Source organism: Xenopus tropicalis, chromosome 2 (genome assembly GCF_000004195.4).
Source record: "Xenopus tropicalis strain Nigerian chromosome 2, UCB_Xtro_10.0, whole genome shotgun sequence".
Classification (NCBI taxonomy): Eukaryota; Metazoa; Chordata; class Amphibia; order Anura; family Pipidae; genus Xenopus; species Xenopus tropicalis.
Window position 1 is genome coordinate 110,206,732 of NC_030678.2, and position 26,621 is coordinate 110,233,352.

At 36.8% G+C, this 26,621-nt stretch overlaps 1 protein-coding gene across 1 annotated transcript; it reads left to right on the forward strand.

Moving 5' to 3' along the window:
- Positions 1-1,006: 1,006 nt before the first annotated feature.
- On the forward strand, positions 1,007-21,588 carry nms (neuromedin S). The gene is made up of 9 exons (XM_031897005.1): positions 1,007-1,265; positions 6,813-6,868; positions 7,939-7,989; positions 12,742-12,813; positions 14,627-14,653; positions 14,748-14,795; positions 17,079-17,120; positions 19,257-19,307; positions 21,230-21,588. The coding sequence occupies exons 1-8, from the start codon at positions 1,118-1,120 to the stop codon at positions 19,293-19,295; spliced, it is 483 nt and encodes a 160-aa protein (XP_031752865.1). The 5' UTR covers positions 1,007-1,117; the 3' UTR covers positions 19,296-19,307; positions 21,230-21,588.
- The last annotated feature ends 5,033 nt before the right edge of the window (positions 21,589-26,621 follow it).

The window sequence follows — 26,621 nt, forward strand, 5'->3', positions numbered from 1 at the left end:
TTTTAATAACCACATTCAAATTTCAAACCCAAGGTAACAATGAAGTACAAAAACAGACAGAAACAAAAATTATGGGTGTTAAAATGTTGTCACTTTTAATAAACAGCTGACTTCAGATTTGCTATACACGGCTTCATTAACACTAACACATACTCACTTATTTGTTATTTCTTGGCAAATTGTTGTTTTCTGCACACTGACACAGTACTCCATTTCAGCTTGTACTGGTGGTAATGACTGAAATAAAACCTTGGTCATGCTTCAGGTTGCCTTATTCCCTAGTGGCCTAATTTCACACAGTAAGAACATGATACATTCTCTATAAGTTTATGTACAGGAAAACATAAGCAATCCATGCCAGGTCATTAAAGGTGACTTCAAAGTAAATTATTTGGTATTCTGATCTAAATAAAGCAATTATTATAATATATATGATACTTCATTTTCTTTTTATAATGTAATATTTGTTTTAACTGTTCTAGCGCATTGATATTTTGTTGATGTTAAAAAGAGAATTGAATTCTTTGATAAAGAGTCAAATAAAATAAACAATTTTTCTCACTAAAGGAAAAATACTCTATTTTATAATGGGGTTAAAAGCAAATATTTCCAAGTAGCTGCAATGCATTCCCAAAAACAATAATCTCTTAATATGAAGATGTGAATCAGGTAAAAACTACTTCTCATAGACCAAATATCCTTATTAGTACGAACACAGAAACGTAATGAAACAGAAGAAGTTAATGAAATCTCTGAGAAATAAAAAAGCTATTACATTTCCTAGGGTACTTATATTGATATTACATAAGGTTCATATGCTGCTCTTCCTTTCCACCCCAAAGCCAATGTTCGTTATGAAGTTCCCCATTGTGCAATAATATAGATCATCCTTTCTTCAACACTTACTCAACCCCTAGCTAATCAAGCAACATTGATTTGGGGAGGGATGATGTCTAATAAATAAGAGCACAGCATGAGTCTAGGAGAAAAGAAGGTTCCTGCCAGGTGCTGATTGCTTCCTCTCCTATGGGATACAGTGTTACATTTAAAACGATAGATCAACGTTGTGAAAGAACCAGACGCAGATTTACAGACCTTTCCTTTAGGAGTCGCACTTATGATGCTCAAGCCTTGGACACACAATAGAACCATCTCACTATCAGAGACAGGGATTCAGTTGCCCAAAATGAGATTTGTAAAAGCTCGTCCTAGTTTGCCATTGATGTTTGCCATCTGCTGCCTGAGTACTCTGCATCTCTCCTTAGGTAAGACTGAGAAGATCCCTATAGTCTTGTCGTCAAAAAAAGTTGAAAAGTTATTGTAATTGATGTGTTTACAAGTGTCTTTCTTTATGATATGCAAAAATGAGAATGTGTTTTTTATATACTGCTACATATTATTTTTCTTTAGAACACTGATATTTAAGATTTTAAGTGAAATTCTGGAAGCCGATTGCTTGTGATTTTTGTGTATACTTTATATAAGTGAAGGATAACATTGTTTTATGCAGTAAGAGGATGGGTCTTGGACTAATAAAATTGTATGGAGATATATATTTATATTTTATTGCTTATTCCTTATTTACACATTTATAGAATCTGTATACACTATGTACAATATGAACCTTCAGTTTCCAAGTATGGAATTGTACCTAACAGTAAATAAAATACTGACATTTCCATCTTCCTCACATGCTGGTATTTTCAAACATATATACAGGGAGAGGACATAATTCCCATTTTACTTATTAAGGCTAAAATGTAAGTGTAACTTGTGTTTATTGAAACATTAATATTAAAAAACTCATGATTAAGAAATAGCTAGAGAAATATAGTTCCTGTTATATCTGCCTGCATTGTAACAGTGACATGTGAGTAAGAATATTTTTTAAATTTATATTCAGGACTACTTACGTACATTGCACTGTACAGCAAAACACTATATTCATTGAACAAACAGGGGTCATTACAATAATAAATACTCAATCAAGTTATCAAGGTAAAAATAGTTTTTTGGAAACTAAATTAATAATGTGGGCTACAAGTTGAAAAAAAATCCTATATTCAAAATATTTCATTAAGGATAGTAATCAACTCGAAGTAGATTCTAAAAATGGTTTAGCTAAAGGGATTTTTATTTTCTTCCAATAATTTACATGTACTTATCCTCTAACTACAAATGAACATTTAATACAATTAGATTATTGCTCCTATAATATAAGTCTTAAATAGAAAGCAGAAACAAAAAAGGGTACTTTCCACACGGCACAACTGTATGAATAATAAATATACTGTATTCTCAAAATACAACGGTAAACATGCTTCCCAAACTCATAGAGACTGGGTTATTCACCTTTACACTAACTTTAAGTAGGATGTAGACACTGATATTCTGAGATGATATGCAATTGCTTTTCATTTTTCTATTTTTTGTGGTTTTTCAGTTCTTTAGCTTTATGTTCATCTGCTGTTTGGTTTGATTTTTCATCAGCTATCTGTTTGCTAGGGTCTTGTTTACCTTTGCAACCAGGCAGTGGTTTAAATGAGAGACTGAAATATGAATAGGAGAATGATTGAATAGAAAGATAAGGATTAAAAAATAACAAAGTTGTATGACCACAGAACAATAGTTTTTTGGCTGATGGGATCAGTGACCCCCTATTTGAAAGCTGGAAAGATGGAAATATGTAGAAGTGGAAGGCAAATAATCTGAAAACTATGAAAAATAAATAATGAAGACCAATTTCAAAGTTTCTAGGAATAGGGCATGGTATGTCATTCTAAAAGTTAATGTAAAGGTGAGCCACCCCTTTAGTAGGGTGATGTGGTGAGAAGTGTCAACTGTCCTAATTTCCCACCTTGTTTAAGAGAGACATTACAGTGCCTTGAAAGTTACTTTTTCACATGTTTTCATTATTGCCTCTCTGTGTTCACTTAGACAATACAATGACAAATGTTGACAATAAATGTGTTCTTTTAATAAGACATAGAACATATATAAGCAAAAATAGTATTGTTTCAGCTTGCATTTTGTGATGTAATCTGATGTGCCACTAAGCAACCTCTGAGCTTGTAACTGTAAATGGATACTTGGCTATTCACAATGTTTACCTGTTTAATTCAACAACACATCCTTGCTATAGGCTTGCCCTGTATGACTATTACAGGTATGGGACCCATTTTCCAGAATGCTCGGGACCTGGAGTTTTCCGGATAGGGAATACTCGGATAGGGGATCTGAAAGTTGGACTCTATACCTTACTACTCTCCTACTAAAAAATCATTTCCAAACTAAATAAACCCAATAGGAGATTTCAGCATCCAAAAATGATTAATTGTATCTTAGTTGGCATCAAGTAGAAGGTATTATCTTATTATTACAGAAGAAAAGGAAATGTTTTAAAATTAGAATTATTTGCTTATAATGGAATCTATGGGAGATGGGCTTCCTGTAATTCTGAACTTTCTGAATAACAGGTTTCCAGATAATGGATCCCATATCTATAGTAGAAGTTCTCTTAACAAATTTTGCAGTTATTCAAAGAAACTGTGTCTATGCTAATGCACAAGAAATACTGTTGACAGCCAGTCAGGAAACCTGGCTAAAATGTCCCTGTATACACACTACAGGGCTCATTTATAAGCACAAATGCAAAGCACTAAAATGTGTGCACAATTTGATTCTTTTCACAAAAGTACTCTGCTTCCATATGCATGCAATTTGCAAACTGCGTCAATGCACCTGTCCAGCATAAACTGATGCACTGCGCAAAATGCAAAGTAGTAAAGGACACAAGGGAACCCTGGAATAAACACCTTTCTTGGACCGCAAATAATTCTAGGATTTCTTTACCCTTTTGCATCCACACACACAGATCCAAGGCATTACACAGTAATAGCCTTAAAGACACTGTACAATTTACACACAAATGCAATAAGAACAATGTATGATCCAACTTGTGAGTGACGTAACAAAGTGGATGCTACTTTGCATTGTCATTTGTGAATTGTGCACGAGTTGTTGCGTTCTCTGTTTAGGTTCTCTGATGCTGAAATTTTGGGAAAAAAACACTGCAACATAAGTAAAACATGGTAATTTGCACTTTGCATGGAGCGTTGCTTTGGTATACACCCAACACAAAATAGAAGCATCACAGGCTTAATGTATTTCTTTTTTATGTATTTAATCTACAATGTATATATATATATATCACTCTTCAGCGTTTAAAAAAGACAAGGATGACGTAGAAAAATTTAGGTTACCCACCTCAGTCACAACTTCTGTTTTTACAAGAATAAAACCATTGGTTACCAAGTTATGATGTAACTATAGCGTACACAAACAAACACATCAGGAAATAAAAATAATCAAATAAAAGATAACTTTAATGGGGTTATATAATAAAAGACACTTAGGGGGGGAATTTGTGAACACTGGAGACAATAACAACATCTTTGCTTTTGTTTTCTTACTTGTAGGTGACCATTCAAATATGGGATATGTGTTTTATAATTAAAGTAATTAATAATAAAAGACATCCCTTCTCCATAAGCATGTTCTGTTTACCTGGCAAAATATCAAACATTCGTATCTCCCACATCACATTCTGAAAAATTTAATATGGGTAAATATGCTTATCTTGTACAAACTACAAAATCCTTGCTAAAGTTAACACACACAAATACACAATACAAGCAACATAAAACTAAAAATTAATTAAGGGCCAAAACACTGTAAAAAGTGTGTTTATATTTATGTGTGGTGGCAAGTGGATTGCAAGTTTAGGAGAAGGACCTCTGTGTAGGTCAGATTGAATGTGGGTAGCACTAGAGGGCTATACATGAAAATATAGTAACAATTCCAGTGTAATTACATCCTCACGGTGGCTATGTTCCTGATACAGTTGCAAATTGGACCTGAAACTCCCGGGACTCGCAAATTTACATGTGAGTTGGGTGTGTTCAGGTTGAAATTTGTGGTGACAATTTTGGGTTTGGGTTGAGTACGGGTCAAACTGGGAAGGAACACTCCTCCTCTTCTCTCAAAGATTCCCTGTCTTGCAGTAAGAGGTGCACGCAGCAGTAGCATATGGAGTGGGCAAATACTAGGGAGGCACCAAATCCATGGATTTGGCCAAGATTTGGCCTTTTTCAGCAGGATTCGGATTTGACGAATCCATGCTCCTAGGCGAACCAAACCTGAATCCTTAAAATCACGTGATGCGTGCGTGCACTTCTCGTTACCCTTTCCTTATGCTATTTTGCATATGCAGATTCAGATTTGGCTTGGTATTTGGCCAGATATTTCATGAAGGATTCAGGGTTTGCTAAAATCTGAAAATAGTGTCTGCACCTAATTGTTTATGCACAAGTGCTCTATGTCTATTAAACATACCCACTGATGAGTTCCCATTCATCAGTAACGCACTCAGGGTCAGATTGGGCCGCGCCAGCCCATATCCAATACCTGTCGGCCCTCCCCTGATAAGTAGAAAGTTTCACTTTTGCGCGCTCAGGGGAGAACGTTGGGCGAGGACCCCTGTGGGGGGTACTGGGGAAGTAGCAGGGGCACCTTGGGGGGTTGCAGGCCCAATGCACTGCGCACAATTCTCCTGCAAGTGCAAGGAGCAGCTTTAGATGGAAGTACCTTTAATGAATAGTGCCAACTACCACAACAATTGTGTGTTGTGTGTGTTGTACAACTCCAATTGTGGTTGCACTTAATAAATGAGTCACTCATAGGCCCTGCTCTGCTCATTACCTAGGGTGGGGGAATAAAGCAGAAGTTGATCAGCAGATGTACAAGTCACCTATGCATCTGAAATGTATCTGTATTGAATAAAACAGAATTATTACTTGATGGCAAATGAATTGACAGACAATCTACACACAAAACAGCTACCCAAAAACTGATGAATTCCTTCAAATGCATTAATATCCATTTCAAGACAAAGAAAACCTTACTTTTATGCAGCAATATAACTATAAAACTTTTTTTATGACGATAAGCAACAGAAAGTAAAGAAAACAATACAATACGTGAAACCATTGCATGAAAATCCATTGCTGTAGTGATACAGACACATTAATTGATCACAACAGAAAAATATAGAAATATAACAGAAATAAATAAAAAGAAAGAATCCCAAAAATTTTAATGTACATCACTGGCACTTAGAGTCATTAGCAAGAAAAAAAGGTTAAATAGAATATTGTGTTCTAAGTAAGGCTGTCTAAATGGAGAGCTGTGGGCTGGAGGTATCCCTCCAAGTGATTTTTATTACTCCCAGCATAGCCAAGATTTCAGTAGGCTTCTTTGTGCGACATCATTGCTTTATAGTATTCCAGCCACCCAAACATAAAATAAGGGTTATTTGCCCTATGACATAGTAAATCTTGGACAATAATGTTTTAATACACTTTGGAACTGGTTTTGATTCTTTAAATATTTTTGTTTTTAATTCCTTTACCATTTGTTCTGCATCCCTCTAGTCAGCATTTATTTTGTTGCTTTTTTCCCACTAATATCAACCAGGTAGTACTGTAAATGACAGACGTTAGGATTAAAAGTTAGGATTAAAAGTTTGAGTTTGAAAAGAAAGATATGTAATTAAAAAAGAAAACCAATAAAGTTCTGTCCTCAGAATGATTTTTCTTTCTGGTTGTTAGGCATCAAGGCTGGTGAACATTTGTTCAAACAAATTAAATATCTTATCATATTGACAAAATGCATAATTTAACTTGTGAATATGGAACAGAACTAAAAAGAGTAAGGCAAAAAGTATTGACTTTTTTCTAAACCTATGATTACAGGATTACCTCAGTCAGTGCCACATTATATGGAAGGTCTGGATATTCCTGAAAGTGAGGTAAGTTGTTTTGTTTTTATACAGTAAACCAATATGAAAACAATGCTAGAAAAAACAGCAATGAGTTAAAATGTTGTCATTACTTATTATGAGTAAATAAAAAGGGCACAAAGAGCAATTTCAGACATTCAGCCTTCCACAAATTTTAGTAGCCCAAACATACATAGCCAAAAATGCCTAAATTCATAAATAATGGTAGTGCCTACTACTACTGTGATTTATAGAAAGCACAGAATCACCCCTTAGGAAAGTCTTTTACTTTACTTCAGGTAAATGGAGGTTTTACACTATTTTCAATATCATGTCTTAGTATTCTATAGCAAAAATAGACAAAGCTGAATTTGACCATCTAAATGTTTTATATAGGCACTGACATGCCTGGAAGCTCCTAAGATTTTCTTATTCACTACAGTTACAGAATATACTACCCAAACAATTGATTACCTTTATACCATGTTATTCTCATATTTTATGCTGTATAAATTGTCTATGTAATCTCTATAACCAGTAAATCATGAGGACAAACATTATTCTGTACACTGTACCTCAAAAAAGGCAGAATATTTCACTATTTTAACCTTCTTTTTTTATATAAAGGTCATCTGAAACAATTGCTCCTCTGACTACAATCTTGAGGTCAGATATTCTGAAATGTGCCAAAAATGTGTTTGTAGATCCAATTCATAATAAACTTAGATCTTCAGTTGAATAATTTCCATAGTATAGTATTGACAGCAGGGGCAGGCCAAGCTGACCGGGCACCCTAGGCAACCCAGTTGTGGGTGTGGGGGGGTCATTGCCCCCACCACGTAATGACAAGCAGTGGGGGCAATGACAAGGGAGCACGGGCTAGGGGTTGGCAGGAGAAGCTCCTGCCTGGCACCCTCCAATCGGTGGGCCCTAGGCAGGTGCCTCTTCTACCTACCCCTAGTTCCGGCCCTGATTGACAGCCTGAACTAAAAGAATAGAACAACGCTTTTGTGTTAGTGATTTTAATAAACTAGTATAATTAAAAATAAAGAAAGAAAAAAAAATCACATTAATGGAATTATATTTTCTTTTATTTGAAGACCCTAGCATTCTGCTACAGACAACAAATAGCACTTCCAGATCAACTTCAGGTATGATGCATACTGGTTTAACAAGTATTTCTATAAAGTACAGCATAAGTATAGAGTGCCTGCAATGAACATTGATTTTATATGTTAAGGCAGTACTGTCCAACTGGCGGCCCACAACCCCCCTCTGTGTGGCCCCCCACCTGTCTGGCTGCTTTGATGGCTTACCTTTGTGCAAGATTTAAATGGTATCAGTACTGAACTTAACTGGCCCCATGCATGGTTCTCACCTCAGATTCAAGATGTAATCCCTTGTATTGTTTAAAAATTTAATCCCCTGTGTTGTTCACACCTTCTAATCTCTGCATTATTCACCCCCTGCAGTGTTCACACCTCAGGCTCAGGGTGTAATCACCCACATTGTTCTCCTGTTCACACCTCAGACATTGTATGTACTGCCTGGCCTATGCTGCCTGTGTGTTGACAGCATAGGGTAGGCAAAGTATGGCACACACAGGCAGGGTAGGGCAGGCAGAGCATGGCACACATAGGCAGCATAGGGCTGGCAGAGCATGGCACACACAGGCAGGGTAGGGCTGAGTATGGCACACACATGCAGCATAGGGCAGAGTATGGCACACACAGGCATCATAGGGCAGGCAGAGTATGGCACACACAGGCAGCATAGGGCAGGCAGAGTGCTGCCTGTGTGTGCCATACTCTGCCTACCCTATGCTGCCTGTGGGAGGTGAACCTGGCAGGGGTTTGTTTAGGGAGTTTGTTAGCAGTTGGATATAGCGATGAAATGGTCCCTAAGGTGTGTAATTATATGCTGGGGGTTGCTTCCACAGGGGAGGAGGAGGCATATGGATTTAAGGGTACGTCTTAATATGACATAATATAATTCTTTCACATATGAATGATGGTGTGAGTGAGGACAAAGCATTTGGGTTTTTGCTGCACTACCACCATTGTGATAAAATGGGTGTGGTTTGAAGTAGGTGTGGTTTAAAGGGGGAGTGGTCAAAACTGGCTTCCATTAGCAGCCCTCCACCATGTATGCGAGAGAAATTCCGGCCCTCGGCACCGCAGAAGTTGGACAGCACTGTGTTAAGGTATACATTCATTAGAATCAAACGATCATCTAAATAAAACTGCTGCGGAACATTAGTTAACAAACTTCATTCTAACAGCCACTAGACTTGCAATCACCAAAAAGTGGAAGGACCCCCTACCCCCCAGATTAGGGGATGTGCTCTCAAGGGTGAGAGATATGAGGGAGATGGAACTCATGACAGCTAATATCCACGACCGACGTAAACAATGGGAGAAGGTCTGGTCCAGGTGGGATTACTATATAAGAAACACAAGGACATAGAGTAAGATATACCGTATACAGGACTAATCTCCTATTTGACCTATAAACACGACCCCCTATTCTCCCCCTCCCAAGGGATCCAAATTTCCTCAAATTCCTTTTTTTTTTCAATTACAACTGTTAATTTTATTATCCACTGTTAATGATCTAAAATAACTGTTAATCAACAGGCCTGTTCTGTACTCCAAAACACGTTCAACTTATTCGACCTGCATAAATGTACTGTTATATTATCACTATTGACATATTGAAGGCCTGTTATAACTATCATGCATAAAAAACAACAATAAAAATTTAAGTTACAAAAAAAAATAAAATAAAAATAAAATAAAACAACAATAACCCTTTCATGCTTCATGCTTACCCAGCACTTAATCATATATATTTTATCTGTCATATATGATTGTGTTAGATTTTCATGTATAATTGAGCTATTTTTTCTATAATAGCATTTTTGTGTTGGGTTGAAACCCCAACATACTGTTCTTCCACTTTGGCTTCTTCTTCCGCTTCTTCTTCTTAGCGCCCCCCATTTTCTAAACGCTACTCCTCCTACAGTTTTAGGGGTACAACACCCAAACTCCCCACACATCTTCGCCCTATAGCGGAGCAGGTTGCTTGTGCTTTTCTAAGCGATCCGGCCCCCCCGTCTTTTTGTGGCGCCGCTCCGAACCCCCCAATTTTCCCATTGACTTTGACAGGGAAGATTTTCAAACTGCTGCCACACTTACAGCTTTGAAGCTACAGCCCCCAAACTTGAATAACATAATCATGGGGTCACCCCGAATGAAGCAGCAACATTTGTTGGATGACCCCAAAGTGGGAGGGGCCAACAACAGCCAATCAAATTTTAATCATTAACTTTAATGGGGAAATTGAAACTGCTGCCAATCTTACAGCTTTGAGGCTGAACTCCCCAAACTTGAATCACATAGTCATGGGGTCAGCCTGAATGAAAATAGGATGATTATTGGATGCCCAAAAGTGGGCGGAGCTGTGAACCGCCAATCAGATTTTGCCATTCAAAGTTAGAAAAAAAAGTGGGCGGAGCCACCAACAGCCAATAACATTTCACCTATTTACTTTCAATGGTGAAGTGTAAAAATCTGCTGCCATTCTCACAGAATTAACACCAGGGTCCCCAAACTTTTCACAGTTGGTCACTAGGGGACTGCAATTTTAGTTTTGAAAAGTGGGCGGAGCCACCAACAGCCAATAACATTTCACCTATTTACTTTCAATGTTGAAGTGTAAAAATCTGCTGCCATTCTCACAGAATTAACACCAGGGTCCCCAAACTTTTCACAGTTGGTCACTAGGGGACTGCAATTTTAGTTTTGAAAAGTGGGCGGAGCCACCAACAGCCAATCAGAGTTTACCTATTGACTTTCAATGGGGAAATCCAACCTGCTGCCATTCTCACAGAATTAACACCAGGGTCCCCAAACTTTTCACAGTTCATCACTAGGGGACTGCAATTTTAGTTTTGAAAAGTGGGCGGAGCCACCAACAACCAATCAGATTTCACCTATTAATTTTTATTGGTTTGTTGCCAGGCTTCCCAAACTTTGCATATTCAGACACTGGGTGACTACACATTTAAGGTTTTTTGTAAGTGGGTGGAGCCACCAACAGCCAATCAGATTTTACCTATTGACTCTAAATGTGGAAATTCAACCTGCTGCCATTCTCACAGTATTAACTCCAGGGTCCCCAAACTTTTCACAGTTGGTCACTAGAGGACTACAGTTTTAGTTTTGAAAAAGTGGGCGGGGCCACCAACAGCCAATCAGATTTCACCTATTGAATTTTATTGGTTTGATGCCAGAGTTCGCAAACTTTGCACAGTCAGTCACTGCGTGACTTTGTACTCAAGGTTAGAAAAAGTGGGCGGGGCCGCCAAAAGCCAATCACATTTCTTTCATTGTTTTCAGAGGGAAAGTTTTAACTACTGCCATTCTCACATGTTTAATGTCAGGGTCCCCAAACTTTGCACAGTTTGTCACTAGGTGACTATGTTCCAAGTTTAGAAAAGTGGGTGGGGCCAACAACAACCAATTAGATTTCACCTATAGACTTCATATGTTTAAATTTAAACTGCGGCCATTCTTTAAATATTAATACTAAGGTCTCCAAACTTTGCAGAGCTAGTCACCTGGTAACTGCAGTTCGGAGTTAGAAAAAGTGGGTGGAGCCAACAACAGCCAATCAGATTTTACCTATTGATTTTCAATGGGAAATTCAACCTGCTGCCATTCTCACAGTATTAACACCAGGGTCACTAGGGAACTGCATTTTTAGGTTTTAAAAAGTGGGTGGAGCCACCAACAGCTAATCAGACTTCACCTATTGAATTTTTTTGCTTTATATTTAAAATGTTGCTTTGCTCACACTATTTATGTCAGGGTTCCCAAACAAGGGAGGAGCCACCAACAGCCAACCCATTTCCACCCATTAGATTTCATTGGTTTATATTTAAACTGATGCCATTATTTAAATATTAATTCCAGGGTTGTTAAAGTTTCTAGAGTTAGTCACTGGGTATTTGCCATTCAAAGTTAGAAAAAAAGTGGGCGGAGCCACCAACAGCCAATAACATTTCACCTATTTACTTTCAATGGTGAAGTGTAAAATGCTGTCAGCCTCACAACTTTTATGCCCAAAATTTTCAAAGTTGGTCACTGGGGGACTACAGTTCAAAAATAGGAAAAGTAGGTTGGGCCACTAACAGCCAATCAGATTTCATCCATTGAATTTTATTGGTTTAAATTTAAAATGCTGTCATTCTCAAACTATTTATGCCAGGGTGCCCACTGTTTGTCACTGGGTGACTTTGACTCAAGGTTAGGAAAAGTGGGCGGAGCCACCAACCACCAATCACAATTCACCTATTGACTTTTATTGGTTTAAATTTTAATTGCTGCTGTTCTTTACTATTAATCCTAGGGTCCCTAAACTTTGCAGAATTAGTCACTGGGTAACTGCAGTTCCAGGTTAGAAAAAGGGGGTGGAGCCACCAACCGCCAATCAGATGTCGTTGACTTTCAGTGGGGAAATTTAAGTTGCTGCCATTCAGACACTATTAAAACCAGGGTCCCCAAACTTTGCATAGTGGTTTTTACTGTATAACTGTGGTCCAAGGTTAGAGAAAGTGGGCAGAGCCCATTCAGTGACTTCATGTTTTTCAACCCAACATGAAGTTTGTTCTCAAACTTCCCTTTCTAGTTGTACATGCAGCTGAATTGGATGTGCAGAGTGTGGCTTCTTTTTTCTACAGGTCACACTTCATCATATTGTGAAACATGCAATTGTGTGCTGAATATGGCAACCACTGCCTTGAAGGTTTATATTTAAAACTTAGCTTACACTACATTGTTGTGGAAAGGTTTATGCCAAATAGCAGTACTTAATCAACTTCAAATATTTATGTGTTTCAGATTTCTACTTTTCTCATGGATCTTTGTAGTTTGATCTACAATAGAATCTACAATAGAATGAAATTTAAAGAGGTGAGATCAACTGCCAGTTATCAAGTTCCTACAAAATGACTGGATTTCACTTTTTAAAGAGCAAGGCAAGCAGATTAAAATCCTTTATTGTGCACTTATACAGACCCCAGACAGAGTAGGACGCTAAATCAAAACCAGCAAAATATGTACCGCTTGTTGTAAAATCACTTTTATGCATCCTCACTCGCTCTGCTGGTACGCGCCGCCATCTTTAATTCCCCCTGCTTCTGGCTTCACGACGAGTGTCAAAATGCGCATGCTCCAGCATCGCATCCACCCACTGACCCCGTGATCATGACCCGTGACCCTTCATGCTGTGTGCAGGAGCGCATACTGCGCATGCTTCGTTTCAGACACTGTCCAGGACAGCGATGCTTGGGAGGAGGCTGGGAGAGCAGTGCCATACAAAGAAGCGGAGGTACATGGTTGATTTTAAAGTAGATATTTCCTTACAGGGGACTTAAATTAGAACATTGCAGTGTTAGAATGCACAGGATGTAAACTAAGTTTTGCTAAGTTGTGCAATGGTAATCGACTTTACTTGCTCTTTAAAGTAGAAGGAAAGGATAATAAAGAGTTAATCTCAAGCTGCAGGCATACCTTTAGTTGTCTCAATAGTGCGCTTCAGTCTCCCCATATTTCACCCGTTCAAATGATCAGAAGCCAAACAGAAGGAAAAATTGCTGAGCTGTGTAAAGAAAGTTCCCATAATGCCTCACTCCTGCACCGAGACCGAGACCAAGGGGCTGATTTACTAACCCATGAATCCGAATCCGAATTGGAAAAATTCCGATTGGAAAACGAACATTTTGCCACTTTTTCGTATTTTTTGCGATTTTTTCGTCGCCGTTACGACTTTTCGGAAATTGTCGCAACTTTTTCGTAACCATTACGACTTGCGCGAATTGTCGCAACTTTTTTGTAGCCATTACGATTTGCTCGTATCTTGTCGCGACTTTTTCGTATTGAGCGCTCGTAAACTGCGGGCAAAACTTTCAGACTTAGCATGATTTTGGAAGCCTCCCATAGGACTCAATGGCACCCTGCAGCTCCAACCTGGCCCAAGAAAAGTCACGATACTGAAGCTTGATTGAATCCGAAACTTTAGTACTCGGCGCTAAGGCTACGAAAAAGTTGCGACAATTCGTGCAAGTCGTAACGCTACAAAAAAAGTCGCGTCATTTTGCGAAACAGTCGGAATGGCTACGAAAAAGTCGCGACAATTGACGAAAAAATCGCAAAATACCGATCATTACGAAAAAAATGCATTCAGACGCCTTTGGACTGTTCGTGGATTAGTAAATCAGCCACCAAGTGTACATGCTCAGTTTGTAAGACTATGAGTAAGCTTCCTGCTAATTGGCTCAGATTCACATTCCTAAGGGGGGGTGAGTTCTTAGCATTATTGAGGGAGGGGGGAGCAGGAGATGGGAGAAAGCAGAGAGCTGCGTGTCTCTGGCAAATGAATTACAGAAACAACAAATCTTTTGATGGAGAAGTCAGTGCAGAATTTCTGTGAGTGCTTATGGCTGTATTTACATAGACTTTTCTGATAAAACTTTCTTAGTTTTTACCTTTCTTTCTCCTTTAAATAAACACCCTAAACAGTAGATTGTAAGCTCTTTTTGTAGATTGTAAGCTCTTTTGGGCAGGGCCCTCTTCACCCCTTGTATCGGTTATTGGTTGCTTTATATGTTACTCTGTATGTCCAATGTATGTAACCCACTTATTGCACAGCGCTGCGGAATATGTTGGCGCTTTATAAATAAATGTTAATGTAATGTAATGTTCTTTGTTTTCTTATCTTTAAAAGGAAAATATCCAAGATACAAACAAGAGAGTAAGTATCAGAACAAGATCCTCAGATGGTCTAAATATTTACTAGTAAAGACATCCAACATCCTCGTTTTTTTGTTTTTTTTTCTTTGTGGCAGTTTTTGTTTCAGTATTCCAGACCTCAAACCCCCACCATTAAAACTGGGGTAAGTAATGCAATTTAAAATAATGTGACATTTATTTTAAGAGAGTGGAGAATGATAGCACACAATAGACAAATGCAGAAATCAGATGAAACATATGAAATCCTAGAAAAGAAAGAATTTTAAGAAGCGTATTTATCAATTAGTGTACTCTTACCTTCACCCATTGATAAATACGCTTCTAAAAATCCCATAGTAATGAATAGAACGTGGATGAGTTTCCATGCATTAAGCTCTAAACTCACATCTTGATAAATCTGCCCCTAAGGGCTCTGGCACACGGGGAGATTAGTCGCCCGCGGCAAAACTCCCTGTTCACGGGCGAAGGCAGGGGAAGGCAACTCGGGGAGATTAGTCGCCCGTGAACAGGGAGTTTTGCCGCGGGCGACTAATCTCCTCGTGTGCCAGAGCCCTTAGTGTTGGATCTGTCTGTAGGAGATACAGAACACTGCAAGTTGTAATTGGTTTAGACACTTAGCAAGTTGTAATTAGTTAAGACACTTAACAACCTATAAGATATTCGCTTTTAAACAGGTGATTAGAAAATTCTACCTGCTCATTGATTGCTATGGGTAACTGCTCCTGGGCAAACTTATTTATTACATACCCCACTAAACTGCCAATTCTACTTACTAATGAAACTGTAGAAGCCAAACATGTACAAATTCAAATCTCCTTTGTTTTTTGGAATTTCAGCTACCATGGATAGATGAGGATGAAGGGAAGGTGTAGTTCTAAAATTTAACAGATACTGTGGGACAACCTTGCAATGGCATATTAAAATTCCTTAAGATCTTGCCATAGTTTTCATGTACTTACTTATTTACAAAAGATAGGCCCAAACACTAACATAGCTGGCTATAAGGCCCTTATACTATAGTATTTATCATTTTAGCAGCATGGAATAGATAGTGCAAAGGCACAGATTCTGACATTTATATACATACTAAATTTATTTGTGTACTTATTTAATGTATTTATGACTGTATATGTGTACTTATTTAATCTTTAAAGTGATACTGACACGGAAAAACTACTTTTTAAAATATGAATTTACATAAAAAGTTACCTATAGATCATGGTAATTATTTTTCACAGGTAGGTTTGCTTTTGTAAATAATTGTTACTTGAAGTTCCTAAACCTGACTGTTTTGCCAACCTGACTGTCCCTTCTCAAGCTGTCAGTTATAGCTTCTAATGCTAATGGACTCCTGCTGCACAAATATGGCAGCCCCCTCAAAGAGGAACATGGGGGATCTGATAGGTAATGTAAAAGCCTCAGGAAATACGTTTATGGCAAAATTATAAAGCTCATGCAAAGACAATGTTATGAAAGATGTAAAAAAGGTTTAATTTCTGGTGTCAGTATTGCTTTAAGGCAAGATGTGAAATGGCTGCAATGTTAGTAAACTGTATTACTATTTTGACAGAAGTCAGTTTACTAGGAGGTGGAACAGTACCCTGCGAGGGTGGCCAGTTTTGCACATAACTCCCTGGCACTACTCTACCCCAATGAACGCATTAAATTGATGCTATTAGCAGAAACAATCTATTTAGTCTGGGCTTGGCTTGGATACAAAATTCTGATGACTACCTCTACTAATTAGAAGCTCAGCTCAGTAGGGAGTATGTGACAAAATGATCAATGGCATCTACAGAGTATTATATTGTTTTGTTTTGTACAAGTATTCAATGTTTAAGCCATATTAAATAGGTTTTTTTTTATCTCAGCCTTAGTAAAAAAAAGAAAAAAAAAAGAAATGTTATATACTCTTTCTGTGTTGCTTACATGTTGCCTGTTGCTTTTTTGCCTCCAATTTTTTTTTACCTTTTGCTCTGGAGTTCTGAGGGGCCAGAGCCGGAAAGGGAATTCTGGGAATGGAGTCTGTACTGTGGAAGTCAGAATTATGCAAACTATGAAAGGAAAAGAATTAACAAGTTTTTAAACATTGGGCAGTGAAAGGGCTGTGAGCAGCAGCGTAACTATAGAGGAAGCAGACCCTGTTCCACTAAAGTTGCACACAGCAACCCCCTATGGTAAGGGCGGGGGTGCTGTATGCGCCAAGCCCCTCTGGGTCTCAGGAAGGCCTCACGTGAGGTAGTTACACCACTGACTGCAAGTGCAATAATATAGTTGGATAAAGAAATAATTACTTTGCTGCATACAAATATTTAGCAATAACATTCATTTTTTTAAAGCTTTTTATGGTTTAATTTCTCGCCTCCTTGACATTTGGAGAATGTACATATAAATGTGAAGAACATAATTTATTTTACTTTTTTTAGGAGAATTCTGCTACTGTTGCAAGACCTTTTTTCCTTTTTAGGGTATGTCTTGTTTACAATATAAATGTATATATGTTAAATGCATGTGTGTCTTAATGATAATTAATTCATCCCAATGATACCTTTATCAAAATGCTCATATATTTATTTCATAATATAATTCAAGTTTAAAATTATTCCTACATAACAGAGAAAACAGTTGCAGCATTTTTTTTTTTTGCAGGCTGAGAGCGGATTTGCTCCCTTATGCACCTCAGTAAAACTGCACTGACAAGCACATCTGCCACCTCCTCTCAGCTACACAAAGTGGAGAAAAGGGGCGATCGGCCCAAAAAATGTCTGTCCCTGCTCTGCTGGGAGGCAGAAGCTGTACTTGTCAGTGCAGTTGAGAGTAGCAGAGCCAATAATCCATGTGTCCTCAGCCTAACTATTTCTATATTATTTGTTTGTCATTTATTTTATGACATATATCCACTTATTATTATATTGCATTAATACATGAGGATAAAAGACATTCCATATCAATAACTCATTTATTTATAAAAAGGCTAGTGTATAGCTCAGTAAAGCTAAAAGGTAATATAATATATATATATTTATTTATTTATATTGCTTATATTCCACAGCACTTTACAAGCAATATACATCATTCACATCAGTCTCTACCCTATGGAACTTACAATCTAAGATCCATGTCACATACACATACCATGTTCAGTTTTTTCTAGAGCCAATTAACCTGCCTGTATATGCACAATTTTTTTTTTATCTAGCACATTGCACCTACAGATTGTATATATATATATATTTTTTGTAATAAACATATATATTTATAACAAATTAGACACCAGAAATCCTCTTTACAGTCTTTAATGCATAACACTTTCTACCCCATGTTTTGGTTGCCCTTCATGCTTTGCATATATTGCATTCGGTCTATTCAAGAAGAATATTATTAACAATCAATAACATGAGCAACCCATTTAACTTTTATACATACCATTCTTTAAGATATATCTTTTCCAATTGACCTTTTTTAATTTGATTAATAAAATCAAAGAATGGCATCAGTTTTCCTATTAGTAATCGGATCGGACTTCATTGTAACTTATTTAATATAACATATGAAAATTAAGCTCAATGCATCACTCCATTTATGTGTCATCTAGATGCATTCATATACTGTACTCTTTTTTTATATTCATACTAAAATTTAGGTAAATGTTGCAGATACTTCTTCTCCCACTCCTAAATAAACAACATCACTAGATATAATTTGAGGGAGCATATTTTATTCAGCTTAGAACATAAATCAGTGACTATTTAACCAGTATTACATTACTTCATTCCCACCTTTAGGCAATTATTTTACTCCTTGTGAACTAATTCTTGCAGTATTATCTGCACTTTTATAGGCCACTTCATGGGCATGCTCTGTGATTTTCAGTGTGATATATTTCAAAGTTTGGTTGTTCTCATGTCACCAATCAACACACAGCGCAGTCTTATAAAGCTAACTTGAAAAAAAACTCAATTTACCTATATCAGGGCTATGGGCCAATGGGCCAGATATTGTACTCCAAATGATCCAGTCTAGCCCTCAAACATGATGTATAAGAATTAATCAGCCCTCTACGTGTAACAAATTGGACAACATTAACCTATAGCATCTCATGGTCGATCAAATGACGAACATATAATTAAAATGCTACAATAACAATTGTGTATAGGTGTTATTTACAGTGAAGTTTCATTACAACAGTGAACATAGCAAATTAATTCTGAACTGTACATTTTAGCCAGATAAAGAACTATATATATATTTTCTCCCAGTAATAAAAAAGCACAGGTGTTCAAATATTATATAATAACAAGTGTCTCAACTATTTCGTTGTGGGAGAGTGGAATTCTGGTGTTAGCATGTACAATAAATGTTAAATCTTATATCTAGATTTACTTACATAAAAGCCAATTTGCACCAATGCAGAAACTCTTAGCCACCAGTCTGCTAGTCCTAATCTTCCTGTACTTATGTACTTTTAATATGCTTATGACGCAAAATGTATAATTAGTTTCTGTGGTTTAATAAGTTACAGGGGCAAAGTTGCTTTCATGCTAGATAATGAGACCCATGATTATCTGAGCTTAATTTGTTATCTTTATTGTCTCCTCCTGCAGCCTAGAAATGGAAGAAAGGTTTCCATAGATGAACATTAACTTAACAAAAAGGTATTAAAAAAAACAAACAAGAAATGTAATTATGTATGTATTATTTAGATTGAGTTACTAGAGTACAGAGTGCTGATCGTCCTTAAGAAAAATGTTATTAATACAGGCATGGAAAAAGTTAAAAAAAAAAGTTTTATGTATTTTGTACTTATTTAATGCCACGGTAACCTTATGTTTGTTGACTGATCACAAAGTGTTTTTCATGGAGCATTAACACACACAAGCATTTAAGCTAATGGCTGATTCTTTGACATTTTACTGACCTGTACAATTCACCACAGGGAACATGAGTGTTTATTCTGGCTTCAATGCCAATAGTATAAAATGCTGGGCCAATTAACCTATTGATCTAAACATGCTTTCCCAGCTTATGTTATCATTAAATTATCAAGATCATCAGTAATTTGGTATATTAGAAATGGCATTCCTTTTTTATCTTTAATGTAAACTATGAGAACGCATCTGATACATGGTTTATTACCAATATAAGTGTCAAGTACAAGTAATAAATCATTAACAGAATGCAGAAATATTTCATTCAGAGTATCTTAAACTATTTAATTTACTGGTAGGCAATGTAAAATAACTGGGATGTGTGTCATAATTAGTACTTTTGCACCTTCAGACAAACTACAGCACAGCACATTTAAAAAAAACTATAAAATAAAAGAACAGATAGGAATCAAAAAATAATAGAAATAAACAAAAATACACTTACATTTGTGATGTGAGAGCAGATTTATGAACCCTTGAGGTTTGCATTTGTTGAAATAGATTGCAGAAACTGAGAGTGAGTTCCTAAACTGACATGGTTTTTCTGCAGTCGATTGCTCTGGCTAGTTCAGGAGCTCTTTTTCCAATAGATTTCTACAAACCAGAACCTCAAGAGTTCATATATCCACCACTAAGTAAGTACAGTGTTTCCTGCCCTATAAAGCTTAAAATCAATAAGTCAAACTAGAGCTTGCCACAGTCAAAATTCCTCCACTTTCTATTAATTTTCTCACTTTCACACACTGATAAATTGGATGTTTTAGTTAGATTAGAAAAAATATATACACGCACAAAAATAGTTGAACTTTTAAAAAAATGGAAATCTTTTTTGTTCCTGATTTGATAGGGGAGCTGAATATTTTATTTAAAGCTGTATGTAACAGAGCATTTTGCAGCCAGTAGCCTGTCAAGGAGATACACAAAATAAAGAAGGTAGTCAACAACTAACCTGTAAGGGCCATTGAGCCAACTGTATTTTACCAAGCACTATTTTTCCTGGTACCTCAAAATGTTTAATTATACATATGAGCTATTAAAAGTTAATTTTCCTAATTCCTAGTTCTTTCAAGCAAATATGGGTGGGGGAGAATATAATGAATAAATATTATATTCATTTGTTCAAAATGAATGATTTGTCAAAAGTCTATTGTTTTAATACTGTTCATCAGCTTACAGTATGACCTGTTCTTCTTAGACTGTAAATTAATTCAATTACCATTATATATAACAATACTGTATAGCTATTAGTCATTTAGTTTCAGTCATTAGTTCCCCTTTAAAGTTTGCAGTACTAACAAAATAGTGCTAAGTGTCTGCTTCTGCCTTTAAAATTAGTCACCACAGAGGTGAAGATGAATGATATGAATAAGGTGAGTGAAGAAAAAAGATTCATTTGAAGTTTTGATTGAAGTGATGCTTACATGTATATGCCATAAAGATGGCAACTGCTAAACATTTATACAATAGAAAAGTCCTGGCATGTTGTTATTATATTATTAGACACATATCTTTGGTCTCCACAAGGATTTCCCTTGGTTCTGAAAAACAAATCACCAGTAACTGAGTGACTGACTCTCAATGCTGAGAGAAGTAAATGGAGAATAAAATAAATAATTACATTAATTTTTTGAATGTTCTTTCTTTTTCAGTATTCATGGATTACATATGGGATGAATGAGGACACAAAAGCTTTACACCACAAACGTGATTTTATAGACACAATGTGTTGTACTTGAACAGAAAATCTTGTTAAAAACAATAAATTGAAGGCATTTTTTCCTGTTTAAAAACGAAGAATAACTTTCAAGCAATTTATTGCTTTGTAATTTTGGTGCAAACATTTTTGAAATTAAAAGGATTTACCCAGATGTGTTTGAAATACATTTAGCAGTAACACGCAAGCAGACACAGACTTACAAAAAGCCAGAGTGATTGGGATAAATTCCTGGATCTCTGTATTATATGTATAGAAAAGTTTATTTCTACCATGAGACGGGTTCTTCAGAAGTAAAGGGAAAGTTTTGCACTAATGAAACATAGGGGCACATTTACTTATCCCCTAATCCGAATCCCGATTGTTTCGTATTTGTTGTGACTTTTTCTGCGCCGTCGTGACTTTATTATATTTTGCGTGATTATTTAGTCGCCGTCGCGATTTTTTTGTATTGCGCTATAGTAAACGGCGGAAAAACCAATCCGAATGTTTAGCGGCAGCGCCAAAAAAATCGCAAAACATATACGATAAAGTCGTAACGGCGACGAGAAAGTCGCGCAAAATACAAACAATCGCGACAGCGACGAAAAAATCGCAAAAATACCAATCATTACGAAAAAACCGCATTCGGACGCTTTCAGACGTTCGTAGATTAGTAAATGTGCCCCATAGTGTTTGTAAACTGACGATGCCCTCTGTATCAGAACAGGGTAGGCAAAATGCCCCTGTCCTCCTGTTGTTGCTACATATTGCAGTAAATGAAAAGTGCTGTATTGAGTGACGTAAAGTAGTAAGGTAAAGTAGTAAGGACTTAGAAAAAAATCTCAAAAAGCTACTGGAAAGTTAACAAGTTTATATCAAAACATTAAAACCATTAGTAACCCCCTACAAATATGGCCTAACGCGTTTCATGCCTACCCAGCACTTAGTCATAGGCTCCAAGACAACACCACCCCCCAGGGGTATATATACAGGGAAAGGACAACCCCTCCCACCCTTGATTAAAAACAATCAAAAGTGCAAGTTGTCATTTCACCCATTCAACAAAGATACACAAAAGAATAGGGAGAAACCTTTTTATTATCTGCGTCATCTTTTTATATTGCCTATTACAGCGTGTAATAAACAAGATTCTTTGACCACTATAAAGAATCTCGTTTATTACATACTATAGTAGCCAATATAAAAAGATCACGCAGATAATAAAAAGGTTTCTCCCTATTCTGTATGCAGATGAAGATTTCTTTGAGGTTTTAATAACAGGCTTTTCCAACATACCGAGAAGGGCACATACTCTAGTTATCATCTTCAACATTTAGGGATAAGACAGGGAGAGAAGTTAAAAAATGTCCTGGATGTATGTGGCTGCTACATATGTGGGAACAGAAGGTGTGTTACTTGTACATATTTAAAAGTGTCTAAACAGTTTCAATCTACAGTCACAAATAAATTTTATAGGATTAAACAGTATACTAACTGTAACAATTCGGCAGTAATATACTTATTAACTTGTTGTAAATGTTCTAAACGATATGTTGGCTGTACAGTATGGGCATTGAAAGAGAGGATTAGGGAGCATGTTAATCAGATTTCCAATATTTAATACTCTAATAAAACTAATGTTACAAGACATTTTGCGTAATGCAATAATAGTAATGTAAAATTCTTGTCAGTACAGGCAAACAGGGGAAAATAGGTAAGAGAGGAGATGATATATTCAATATTTTACATAAAAGAGAAGTGTTCTGGATCTTTTATTTGCAAACACGAATACCTTTAGGCATGAATTACATTACCTTTGACATTACTTGCTATATTTAATCTATTAACAGGCACTTGCAATGTTTTAAACATTATTTTGATTTTATAAGTATCCTTATCTGTAACCCTACAACATGTATTGTGCACATTTTGACCCTTTCTATATTGTTGGAAACTAACGGAGTGTCTTTGTTGAACGGGTTAAATGACAACTTGCACTTTTGATTGTTTTTAATCAAGGGTGGGAAGGGTTGTCCTTTCCCTTTATATATACCCCTAGGGGGTGGTGTTGTCTTGGAGCCTATGACTGGGTAATCCTCAAAAAGCAAAATACAAATTTAGTTTTATGCCTCCCCATTATAAATAAATAAGGACAAATTGCTAATATTTGACACATTTTTAAGCAAGGGCTGACTTGAATGACTTGTATTAATCACACATATCTTGTTTTGTTGTTGTGTATGAGTTAGTGCACTCTGCAAAATTATGTACAAATTATGTACACATGTAAACCAGATATAATAACAGCATACAGTGAGCTTCGGCCATCAGTATACTTTTCCCAGTAAATTGATTCAGCTGACACTTTTAGAACAAAGCAATTTGCAGAAAGAATGGGTAGGGGAAGATAGTTAATGAAATCCTAAAGGTGCTGTTGTTATTAAAAATTAATCTATTATTGTACTGGCATCTTACTCAGCAGACTTGAAGACTCAGAACTCCATTTATTTTCATATAATTGCACTCTGTGGAAATCCAGTCAAAATGTTTCCACTTACTCCACTTAGACCTGTGTGGAGTAATATAGGCTACTAGATGGTATGGGATACAGCAAAACAATCCAATTTGTCCAAGTTGTCAACACCCCCAAACAAAATGTCCAGATACACTTCATTCTGTTCTATTGGAATCACAAAAAACAGCCATTGGTGAAGGGGCTAAAATGTAAGAGATTATTCTCTGACTGCTGGTTTCAAACAATATACTTTGGTCAGAAATGCCTGCTCCACTAAGTGACATAAGTGGTCATTTATGATGAGCAGGGTGCAAATCGCTAAACAAACGGGGGGTTTGGACATGTTTTTGCACTTTGCATCTGCCTTCCGTGCTTGATGAATTGCAGAGTCTCTGTGCAACCACCCAATGAAAATAGTGTTGCCTGTGTACAACAGTGCTGTGTTTATGATGGATAGCTATGAGAAGCACAGAAGGGTTCCCCTTCTCACTACCCAGAAGAGGGCTGCCTCATGTCCCCCAACAATACAGTCTGTACCTTGTGCCAGATTTATTATCTGGTGGAAAATACAGAATGATTGAATGCATATATACCATATACCCAAGCATATGGGAAAACCACAGTTAGCTGTTCTTTACTATTAGAAACCACATACTAAGTCTTTATGCGATGGTATATGGTTCCTTCTCGCCTACATAAAATAAACCCTCAAATTAGCAAAGACTGTTTTGGACGATGTGGCCAAATCAGTTAAGTGATGCATATCTGGTGGGACTCTCTGAATGTTCAAAGATTCTGGTCTAGAATTTATAACATTATTTATTTGGTAACACAAATAAACTTGAGGAAAGACTCACAGAACGCTTTATGGAATGTTAAAATACCAATGTCAATAACCATACCCAGATCGCTGATAACCTTAATTTTTTTGGCAGCCAAAATTACAATTGCCAAATTTTGGAAATCAACCCAAATCCCCATCTCCCACTTTAAAAATAAAATGAACTGGGTTACAGTTAATGAAAGTCTAACTAGTGTACTTGTAGATAAGCATGAAAAATTCATGAATGTTTGGGAACCCTGGTATACTTATTCTTTTCTGAATGCAAATAATTTATCCTCGTTTACATCCTAGGCTAACTAATGAAATAACACTCAAGGTGCATATGAGTCAAAGTAAAGTTTATTTGGGTCATACATGAACCGTACTCCCACAGATGCTAACCGTTCCAATTTTTATTACAATATGGGATCTCAAAGGCAACATCACTTAAAGGTAACTGGATTTAAGCGCAAGAAAACCATCAAGTTAGTTGTTTTTTTTCCGTCTCTCTTTTTTTTCATTCTTTGGCCCCATTATCCATTAAAGTAGGACCTTCTCTTTCTTTTTTTCTTCTTCTTAAGCATATATGTTGTTTAATACGAAACTGCGTTATCTTGATATCCACTCTGTAAAAGTTAAAACACAAATAAAAATTATTGAAAGAGGAAAATGCAGAGCACAGCCAGACCTTGGACAAAAATGCCCCTGAATATATATGATCCTAATAATGTAATAAGCATTTTTAATCAGATGTCCACATGTCACATGTCAATGTGCATTTACAGGGCACTCATTATTTACAAGTGGTGACAGCTGGGAAAGGGGGTTTTGAACATTCCTATTTTTCACCTGAAAGCAGCAAAGGCTAAAAAGCTCCATCTACCATTAGCTTAAAATATGTGTGAGAATTAATATGGAAACCATTGCTTCCAACACTATTGTAAGGACTCACCTGTGAGAGACTTGTATGTAAAACAAGGCCTGTGTCCAAATTTAGCCTTTCTTTTGACAACTAAAGGGGGTTAAAGGGTTACCAGAGCAAAATAATGTACAAACAAATGTGACAGCAGCTGCAAAGCCTGACAAGATAAAACACAAGCAAGCAATTTAACAGAGAAGAAAGGGGTTAGCAGAGGGATATTCTGTGTGTCTGATGAGCACTGGGCTTCCCACCTAGTCAGTAAAAACGTATATGGTCTTTTTAACAAAAAAAATATTCTCAGTATGTGGACCTGAGAGTAAAAATTGTCCCTAGTGCGGGTCTTGTAAGCTTGTAAGGTCCACTGGGTTGGGGGTAAAAGCACTGTGTAATATGTTAGTGATATATAAATAAAGGATAATACAGGTATGTGATCCATTATCCGGAAACCAGAAATCCAGAAAGTTATGAATTACTGGAAGGCCATCTCATAAAGGCTCCTTATAGGGAGAAAATAATTGATCAGGCAAAAGGGAAAGTAGATACATCCACTGGGAACAAAGGGCAGATAATATAAAACGGAAATGAGTTCTGAGTTATCTGAGTAAACAGGAAGGGATTTAGCTTTAGGATTCACTTTATTGTAAGAATTTTGTAGCATGTAAAATGACTAGCTGCACAAATAAAGTAGGGAGAGTTCAGTGCATCCTCGAAAGGGAGAACATATACAGTAAAACAGCCATTGAACTTCAATATTGTCTACCTCCTACAGTGCCCTTGTGGAAAGCAATATGTTGGGAGAACCACAAGAAAGCTAAAGACGAGATTGGGGGAACATATACGGAATATAAAAAAGGGGTATATGAAACATCATTTATCTCAACACTTTGCCAAGGTACACAATAAAGACCCCAGTGGCCTTAAGTTTATGGGGATGAGCCATATGAAACCCAAATGGAGAGGAGGAGACTTAAAAAAGAGTCTCTCCCTGGAAGAAACTAAATGGATATATCAGCTGGGGACACTGGTGCCTCAGGGGTTAAATATTGATTTTCACCTGACATGCTTCTTATGAGTATTTTCCTTTT